Genomic DNA, 9,938 nt, shown 5'->3' on the forward strand with positions numbered 1-9,938 from the left:
TTGTGTCAGGCACTGTAAAATATGATACAGGTTTATTTTTAATTCTCAAAACCCTGCGAGTTAACTATTATTATTGTCAACCCTAATTTACAGATAGTAATTTGAGACATGGGGAAATTAAGTAAAGGTGACATGGCTGGCAAGTGGAGGAGCTGAGATACAAATGCAGCCAGGCTGGGGCCAGCGCTAGAGTTTTCGCCACCATTCTACACAGAGACTGTGCTCTCACAGAGATTGTGCTCTCATCTGCATATTCCCACTGTCTGTGTAAAGCAATGGCTGAGGCTTTCAGAAGTAGCTTTACTAATTGAGGTTTGGAATAACACACTTCTCGACAAAGTATTTTGGGAGGTAGAGGTGAATGATTCAATTCAATAAGTAGATATTCCATTCATATACTCATGTTCTTTTTTGTTCAAAACACTCTTAGATTTGTATTTTCTTTGCAAAGCCATAAAGGGGCAATAAAGAGGAAAGAAAATCTTATAGTGAGAAAAATGTTATAACCATATAAAATGGCTTTTTGGACATATACAAGCTGTAAGACCTTTCTTTTATTCAGATAATATCTAAGTGGCTATAAGAAGATTAACAAGTATAAGACAATACATTTGAATTGTAGAGAATTAATGTTTAATTTGGTGTCCATGGTGCATTCGCAGGCATAGGAAAAGGTTATTTTAAAAAGCAAAATAAAGAGATAGTATAGTTCACATAACATTCAATTGCTATGAGTCACCTCTGAGGCCAGATTTACATGATTAATCAGTCAATTAGTTCAATAATTTCACCACCTGTATTAATCCTTTTTCTAATACAATCTCATAACCTTTGGTCACATGAAAACAAAACTCATACAACTCTATTAAGCTGCTGCACATTAGCTACCTCAGGCAGAAAGAGAGAAAATCTCTCATCCCACAATGTTCCAGCACAGGAGAGAGAGGCTGGAGGCTGGAAGAGAAGAGATTTGCCTGAATGTCTCCTCTCTCCTGATTTAATTGTACTGCACTGAACTGACTAACGAGGCCAAAATGAGAAAACCCATCTAATTATTAAGATTTGGGTGTATCCATTGCCCTTCATACCCTATGGGCTTGATTCACTTTGGAAAGTAATGCAGATCCAAGCAATGCAAATATTTTAGTAGACTCTTCTGTCTGGGAGAGAAATGCTCTTGTCATAGGACTGAAATTACCCTGCGATATGAGAGAGGTGCATACTACAGAAGACTGGGACCCCAGGAACTAAAAAGAGGCCTATGATCATCCAAACCAAGAGAAGAGGTCTGTTTTATACCATGTATGGTTACAGAAATAAAAATAACTATCATTTACTGAGTAGTTACTACGTGTGAAGCACTTGCTAAGCGTTAGGGGCCAGGTATCCCATTTGGGATAGATGCAGTATTAAATAATCAGAAAACCTGGGCTCAGCTTCAGGCACCTCCTGCATGGCCTCCTTGATGTTTGCTTTCCTCCTTTGTGAAAAGGGGTCAACAATGTCCATCTGACTGAGCTAATGTGAGGATCATGTGACATCAGGTTCATGTGGCTGATGATTGCTGTAAGGGCTCCCAACTTTTAGCTAGGCACTGGGCTACCTGAAATAAATACTGCATTTCCCAGGCTCCCTTTCTGTGGAGTCTTGGCTGTGACTATCATGGCCATGGAAAGCAGATGGCAGTCAGGCGGTGGCTGTCATTCACCATCCTTAAGAGAAAGCACGTGAGGGTGCCCTTTGCTTGTTCTTTGTCTCTTTCTCCTGCAAGTTAGAATACAAGCCTGGCATCTTGGATCTCGAGGCTGCAGTCACACATGGTCAAACAACAAGATAGCAGAAGCCTGGGTCTCTGATGCCGTGGAGTGGCATACCACTGAACCAGCCACCCAGACTTGATCAGAAAGAGAAATAAACTTATATCTCTGTACTTTACTGTTAAATTCTGGTTTTCTATACAACTCTATTCTTGTCATTTGTTGTTGTTGTTTATAAAATACCATCCAAGCATATATCTCATTAGGGTAGTGAAGAATGAAAGAAGGGAGAAGAGGGATTTATAGCCCAACAAACAAAAAGCAAACCAGGTGCTTCTCAAAAGTACCTTGAGTGTGCCAGTTTGTAAATGTATATAGCCTCTTCTCTTTTTCTTTATATCACTTTCACATGGCCTGGATTCCAGCTCTAAAATGCCAGGTAGGATTCTATCTTCCCAATGTTGTTACTCCCATGGAATGTCAGCTCAGAGGAAGAGTCTAAACAACAAACCTCCTTACCAGAAAGGTTTAAGGCTCACAGAAGCACTGCCTCCTCAATGTAGCATTGGCTCCCTAGGAGGAGAAACCTGCAGCAGCCTGGAACCAGGTTGACATAGGGCTCCAGAGATGTGTTTACCATTTGGAGGTAGAGGCTTTAAGCCAGATGAAAAGGGTGGTCAAGATCCCAAAGATCTATCTCTGCCCACACTAAGCACAACTGTGAAAATGAAAGATAATGGCAAAATGTATTGCTGATGTTGATGTGTGGTCCCTGCCAGATTCACCCTCCTCAACACCTAAGTATTGACAAATCCAGCGCCTTTCCCACTCTCCCTCATTCTCCAGAAGTGCCACAGACCAAATGGCTAGTCATTTGCCTTTATCACTGTCACTCTCAGTCCAGACTGCTAGCCAAGGAAGCATGCACACCAGTCCCCAATCAATGGTGCAGCATTGGGCAAGTCACTTGGTTTCTTCCACTCTAAAATTAGAGAACTAGAAAATTGCTTAACACCCCTTTCAACACCATAATCAGTGATCCCGTGCAGCCATGTTCAACGATGCACTGAATCCAGAGAGAAGCCCTAGTGCAGAGCAATGGCACTCAGTGGTGTCAGGGCCTCCCAGGCCTCAAGGACCCTGAAATTCCTCTCACCGGAAGTTGACACCCTATGGATTCTGCATCACTGTGATCTTTCAGAAACAATCTGCCATATCTGCCCACCTCAGACAGCCTGCTTCATTCTCACCTGGGCTAATATCAGGCACAGGTGTATGATGGGAAAATCTATCTGCTCTCTCTCCCATTTCCCCCACCTTTAATGGCACCTCTTCTGCCCTAGGCCTCAGTGCTGACATATATGTGTAGGTCAGAAGACAGGTAAAGGATTTTTTCCCAAAGGCCCACCTCCTGAAGTACTACCTGTCTTCAGGGATCAACTCAGCATCACTTCCTCTAGGAGACCTTGCCTAACCCACACAGGTGGTTTTGTGCACCATCTGCTGCTTCTCTGGCACCCTGTCTATGACTGTGATAACTCGCCACCTTGTGATGTGTTACCTGTGTGAAGCTCAAAAGAGTATGTTGAATGGGGAAAAAAAAGCCAGTAAAAAAAAGTATATGTTGTATGCTTTCATGTAAGCGAAGTTGAAGACAATGCAAAAAAAAAAAAAAAAAACCCACCATATCTATAGTGATTGTCTTTAGTGAGATAATTTGACTAAAAAGGGCCACACAGAAAATTTTGAGGATAATAAAAATGTTTTGTATCTCAATTTCAATAATGATATATGGGTGCATATATTTGTCAGAAGCCATTGAACTTAATTAAGTTCTGTGCATTTTACTGTATGTAAATTTTTTCTCAATAAAGCAAAAAATTTTGAAGGTTACCATTTTAGAAGAACTATGCACCTCAAGAAGTAACGCTATGAGCATTTTTCCTTGGGAGATGGAAAACCTCAGGTATGTTCTATATGAGAAACCACCTCATAGGAGAGAATATATGGCATTATACCTAGCATAATGACAGTGCAAAATATAAGCCCTTTTAAAAATGACAAACCGTCAGTCATTTGAGGAATCAAAGAGGAAAAAGTGTTGTTCCAAGCCCTCATTAAAATTTCACTTTTGCTTACCTGCCATAATAGGTCTTAAATCAATTCTCTGATTATGAATTGCCTCTTATAATATTGTCTATTATTTTTAGCCTCTTTTTTAGAAGAGTAGAGAAAAATATTTTAACTCAATGAGAGAATCAGGGAAATGTGATTGCAAGCCAAGGTGAACAAAGGCATTTTATGAAGCCAGAGTGATTGGTAAGTGTTCTGAGATCTACGAATTAAGAGCTATGCCTCTTGTGCCTGGTTGCTTAATAAGAAAATGCTTTCATTTTTGACAATTTGCACAGAGACTTCAATTGGCATCAGCAGCCCATAAATGTATCCAAAATATATATCTTACATAGGCTTGTAGGACTCAAGCTGATGTTTCTCAGCTCTTTATTACTGGACACCCCCCTCAGTGAATACTGCAGATTCAGAAGCTCCTTCATTTGTGCACGTACACACGGGCGTGCGTGAGCGCGCACACATACACACACATACATTTATCTTTCACCCACTGAGTGGGCTTTGGAGTCATGTTTCATCTTCCATTTATTAGCCCCATGACTTGGAGCAAGTTACTTAATCTGCTTTCCAGATTCCTCATCTATAAAATAGAATAATAACAGAATGTACTTCAGAATTCCTTATAGGTTAAATATGATTATGTATTTAGAATAGGATTTAGCTAAAAGTAAAGCTTAGTGAATGCTAGAAGGAAAGCAGCAATTCAGTGGAGATTTAGAAACAAAAGAGACTTTAGATATTATCAATTTATAAATGAGAACACTAATGTTTAGAAAGGGAAATTGACTCCCTAAAATTACACAGATATTTGATGGCAGAGCTGGTACTAGAACATAAATTTTCTGACTCCCAAAATAATACTCTTTCCAATACTCCTAGTCTTTCCTCCTCTGCCCCCCAGTTTTTGCTATGCCAGGCACCCATGAATAAGAATATATCATGATGAACAGAATTAAGAGACCCATATTCTACTCCCAGACTGATGCCTCCTTCAACTTCTTATTTCTATTTTATGAAATGAAGGGATTGGAACCATATGATTGCAAAGATTCTGATCAGTAATAGCAGCATTCTATGATCCTATTGACAAAGCTAAATTCTGCACCATTTTTATGGGTGAAGAGTGGGACAGGAATCACTTTCACCACCTTCTACAGTCTTCTGCTCTTTCTAATCACTTTGTGAAGTTGTCCCGTCTTGCACTCACCTCCTTGCTATCTCCCACTCCAGTGTTTTCACTTTCTGCCTGGAGCAATGTGGGGGGAATGTAAGGAACACAGATGAAGTAGGGAAAGGAGATCTAGGGAGGCATCTCTGGCAGGAGATTAGAGACCTAGTGTGTTCCTCATGCCTGAAGGTTTACACAACAGCTATCTAAATTAAAGAGCAACCAGTAGCCTCATAAAGGCATGGATCACGTTTTGTGGAAATAAGCTGTAGAAGAAATCTAAGAAATTATTTTAATTCTGTTTCCAGAACAAAGTGTATCTCCTCTTTCTGGATCATTAGAAGAGTGCTAACTTACAGTAATACATGAGTTCTATAAGAACAACAGAGGGCCAGCCATGGTGGCTCGTACCTGTAGCCCTAGCACTTTGGGAAGCTGAGGCAGGTGGATGGCTTGAGCCTAGGAGTTTGAGACCAGTCTGGGCAACATAGTGAAACTCCATCTCTACAAAAATACAAAAAATTAGCCAGGCATCATGGTGCACACCTGTAGTGCCAGCCACTTGGGAAGCTGTGGCAGGAGACCCACGTGAGCCTGGGAGGTCAAGTCTTGAAAAAAAAAAACAAAAAAACTATAGGATGCGGTAAGCATGTCTATCCCCTAGGTTAAAGGAAGGGTGAAGGTGAGCTAGACCACTGTGATTAGATAAAGAAAGCAGACTCAGTGGCCTCTACACCTGCTTTTACATAAAGTGAGAAAGACCCAGATGCACAGAGAGCTCTGAAATGTCACGGAGGAAGCAGATGAAGAAGACAGTACAGGAGAGAGTAAAAATGAACAGGATGGGATCACACTTGTTCTCCAGGTAGAATTTGGAACATGAAATGGTTGCCTATTTGGTCCCTCAATTTCTTTTCATATAAACCCCTCTTAAGCCCATCAGGTCAAAGGGCAGAGCCAGAGAAGCTAATCCACACAGGTAGAAACAACTGGCCAAACAGTCCATCAAACATGAAGTCAAAGTCTGGACACTGAGTAGTCCTACCCTTCACCCAAGAAGGGGATAATGCGGTGATCCACCTCATATGATGAACAGAGGAAAGAACTAAGGATGCTTGGCTTAGAGAAGAGATCCATTTGGGGCAGAGAAGAAAGTTTCAAATGTGAAGGAATAAATGTGATAAAGAAAAGAGGTTACTTCTCCTTAACTAGAGTGAACATCATTCTCCTTGTCCCTGGGCCAGCACTAGCTTATGCCTGTTGACCCAGGACTAGTTTAGCATTTGTCCCATTTGAAGAATGTTTATTAAAGCTGCATCAAAATAAGTCAGGATAGGTTTGGTAGACTTCCACTTTGTACTTCCAGCTTCTGCTATAATTCTTACTTGGCTTTGTGTAATGCACACAGGGAAGTGAACAGAGATCTCACTTTAACACGTGGTTTAAAACCAAAAGATGATCAACAATCCATCTCTCTTTTCCCAACCCTTTTCAGAGGCAACATGATTAATAGCTCACTTTCAAGAACAGCATGCAGGGTGCATGCTTGCCCACATGACAAAAGATACTCAGATACAAGCACTTGTAAACTTCCAGTGTTAGGTGGTAGGAGACGTAGTCATTCCTCCCTCTGCTGGTGATTTCATGAATGAACCAGGTGGACCAGCCTGTGTGAAATGCCTAAATGCACAGATACGCCAGGCTCCCAGCTAACCATTGAGTGGGAAGTGTGGGAAATTACATTACACATCAGAGTAGAGTCTGAACAGTTTTACCATAGAATGTATCATAGAAAGTAGTCTGAAAGCTCTTACTAAAGTGATTTTGTCATTTATAATATGGTGTTCAGTAATTTTTTTATTTTGTAATAAACTCTTTCAGCTGCAATGCTGTTTTTTAAAGTGCCTATTAATAAAAAATTAAGTACTGAATTTCTATGTCTCAAGAATATTTGTTAAGACTTGCCATCCACCATGAGGGCCATCGTGATATCACTGACCACGTGAAAACCTGAAGACAAACCTAAGAACCATCCTCGTCTACTTCAAAAGTTAATTATTTTAAGACAACTATGCCCAAAGATGAAGATTTAGCACTTTCAGCTGCAGAACATGTATTTATGTATTATTCTGTGAGGCATGACTTTTTATTCATATCAAATGACTGTTCTTCTAAATAAATTTCACTTACTTTTTATTCCAAATATTTCTGTGCATATACAAAAGGTAAAGTGAAAGCCGTATGGAATGACTCCATAAGTAGAAAAAACTTCAAAAGTTAAAAACTGTCAGTTTAATATCATTTTTATCGCTGAAGTTTCAAATATACTATCTGTTCATTCCAAAAATAGCTCCAGTATTTCCAATATTTCCGTCTATCTCATGAAAAAATTCAACAGTGAAAATAAAAACTTTTGTAGCGGACATATGATTTTTGGAGTACAGTGTTATGGTAAAAGCAATATTCTTACTAAGTTAAATCAGACCAGACATGGTGGCTCAAGCCTATAATCTCAGCACTTTGGGAGGCCAAGGCAGAAGGATTGCTTGAGGCCAAGAGTTCAAGACCAGCTTGGGCAACAGAATGAGACTGTCTCTACCAAAAGAAAAAAATGTTTTAAAAACCAACTGAAAAGGAAATAGTAGTGACGATTCTATGGCATAATAATTGTATGACTCTCTAACAATTGCCTTGTATCTGCATCCCAGAAAAATGGGTCAATGGGTCAACAGTAGCGAGAAATGTGGAAATAAGTACGTGAAAATGCTGTGAAAACAGTCAAGGGCAACACAGATGCAATCATTATTAATAAATTGAAGTATATATATATATATTTTTTTTTTATGTTGAAAAGATATATATATTTAGAATTAGGCAGCTGGACTCAGTTTAGATGATCCCAATTTTGTTGGCAACATCCAAAGCGTCATAATCAGGAGCTAGTCGAACATATGCCTTTTTCTCTCCATCAGGCCGAATCAGGGTGTTGACCTTGGCCACATCAATGTCATAGAGCTTCTTCACAGCCTGTTTAATCTGGTGTTTGTTGGCTTTAACATCCACAATGAACACAAGTGTGTTGTTGTCTTCTATCTTCTTCATGGCAGACTCAGTGGTCAGCGGAAACTTGATGATAGCATAGTGGTCAAGCTTGTTTCTCCTGGGGGCGCTCTTCCGAGGATATTTGGGCTGCCTCCGGAGTCGCAGTGTCTTGGGCCGCCGGAAGGTGGGTGACGTGCGGATCTTCTTTTTTTTGTGGCTGTGGACACCTTTCAACACTGCTTTCTTGGCCTTTAAAGCCTTCGCTTTGGCTTCGGCTTTAGGAGGGGCAGGAGCTTCCTTCTTCGCTTTCGGCGCCATCTTGTGAAAAGGGTCTCCAATGCCCGTTCCTGAAGTATATATTTACATTTTTAGTGTATCCTATATTTGATCATTGGCTATGCAAATCACTGTTTTACATACACTAAGATTTTGGTCTTCTGTGCTCAGGTATTCAGATTTCTTAGGCTAGGCACACTTTAATTTGTGTTAACTTGCATTTTGTCCTTCCACAGAAGCATGTTTTACCTCCCAAAATAGCTCATATGAATGTTAAGGTAAGGGTCCCATCTCACATTTTCCTGTTCAGCCCTCACAGTGTTTAGATCAATGTTAGCAACTCAGACGTCTCAGGAGACAAGACTGGCTTCATAAAAATCCTTTCTTCCACATTTGATAACAATAAAGTCTCAAATCTTTAGCACATTTTTCTTCTCATAAAGAGTAAGCTCCATTCTGTGAGCCTTCCCTGTTCCTGCCTCCTATTATTCCCCCACAAAGTGAAATGTTACTATGACCAGGATTCAACAAACAAAATGAACATGGCTCAAATCCTTAAAACCCTAAGAATACTTCTCAATATAATAGAATTCAGATCCACTGGTGTGCCCAGCAGCTTGTGATCCCAAGGAAGATAAAATGTGTGCCTTACTATCTAATTCTTTTTCACTCCCTTCAATTGCAGTGGGATCCTTTTATCATTATTTTAATGTTTCTTTGTCTAAATGGCTGAAAGCCTTCATTCCGTGCTCTTGAGAGCTGATCCGAATCACACCCACAGAGCGTATTGTGTGAACTTGCAATTATTTCCTGTGAATGCTCTGTGAATGTGTTGAAATCAAGCATGAACATTTCCAGCCAAACTGCAAAATTTTTTTTCAGGACCTTTGCAATATCCTAAGCTCTGAAAACAGAGTGTTAGTGGTAGTTTGTAACACAAAAATTGCAGATGCTCAGTTTACAGAGGCAAAGGTTTCTGTTTCAACATTCACAGTTTTAATGTTTAAATAGTAAACCTTAAATAGTATTTGAGCAGTCAACAGTCCTATACCATTCCCGGACAACTGTTTCAAAACAAAACTTCCATAACGATTGTAAGGACAAAGGGGGCTCACCACTGTCTCCTGATACACATAATGGGAAAAATATTTGTGAAACTATTACTGATGTATGGTGAGGGTTCCCTGGCAGGCATTTCATCATTATGCTATGGTGGGAGGGAAAGTACATGCCCCCTCAAGAAGAAGGAGAGTATGGGGTCAAGAAAGTTCCGACCAGACCGGAAGAGAAAATGGAAAGCCTTCATGTTTCAAACCCCAGTGGAATATGGGGAGGAGAGATAAGTAATAACAGATAAAATACTCATGACTTCACTTATCGCCTCTGAAGTGAAACCCTGGGAGGAAAAGACACGATAGAAACATCCAGCTAGATATGGGCGAGCACTTGAGCTGTTAGTGGGATTTGTACTGGCAAGCTCCCCTCGGCATAGTCTGGGCAACCTGCAAGACACAGGAGAAAACATACCCAGGGCCTCATCCCAAAGAGCATGGGAACAAAAG

The 9,938-nt window shown here is 40.3% G+C and overlaps 1 protein-coding gene across 1 annotated transcript; it reads right to left on the reverse strand.

The window, feature by feature from the left end:
* Window positions 1-7,891: 7,891 nt before the first annotated feature.
* LOC105500477 (60S ribosomal protein L23a) lies at window positions 7,892-8,441 on the reverse strand. The gene has a single exon (XM_011925974.1). The coding sequence runs from the start codon at window positions 8,416-8,418 to the stop codon at window positions 7,948-7,950; it is 471 nt and encodes a 156-aa protein (XP_011781364.1). The 5' UTR covers window positions 8,419-8,441; the 3' UTR covers window positions 7,892-7,947.
* Window positions 8,442-9,938: the final 1,497 nt, after the last annotated feature.

Source organism: Colobus angolensis, unplaced genomic scaffold (genome assembly GCF_000951035.1).
Source record: "Colobus angolensis palliatus isolate OR3802 unplaced genomic scaffold, Cang.pa_1.0 Scaffold67, whole genome shotgun sequence".
Classification (NCBI taxonomy): domain Eukaryota; kingdom Metazoa; phylum Chordata; class Mammalia; order Primates; family Cercopithecidae; genus Colobus; species Colobus angolensis.

Coding starts and splice junctions, on each gene's coding strand:
- LOC105500477 (XM_011925974.1), bottom strand. CDS start 8,418: ATGGCGCCGAAAGCGAAGAAGGAAGCTCCTGCCCCTCCTAAAGCCGAA.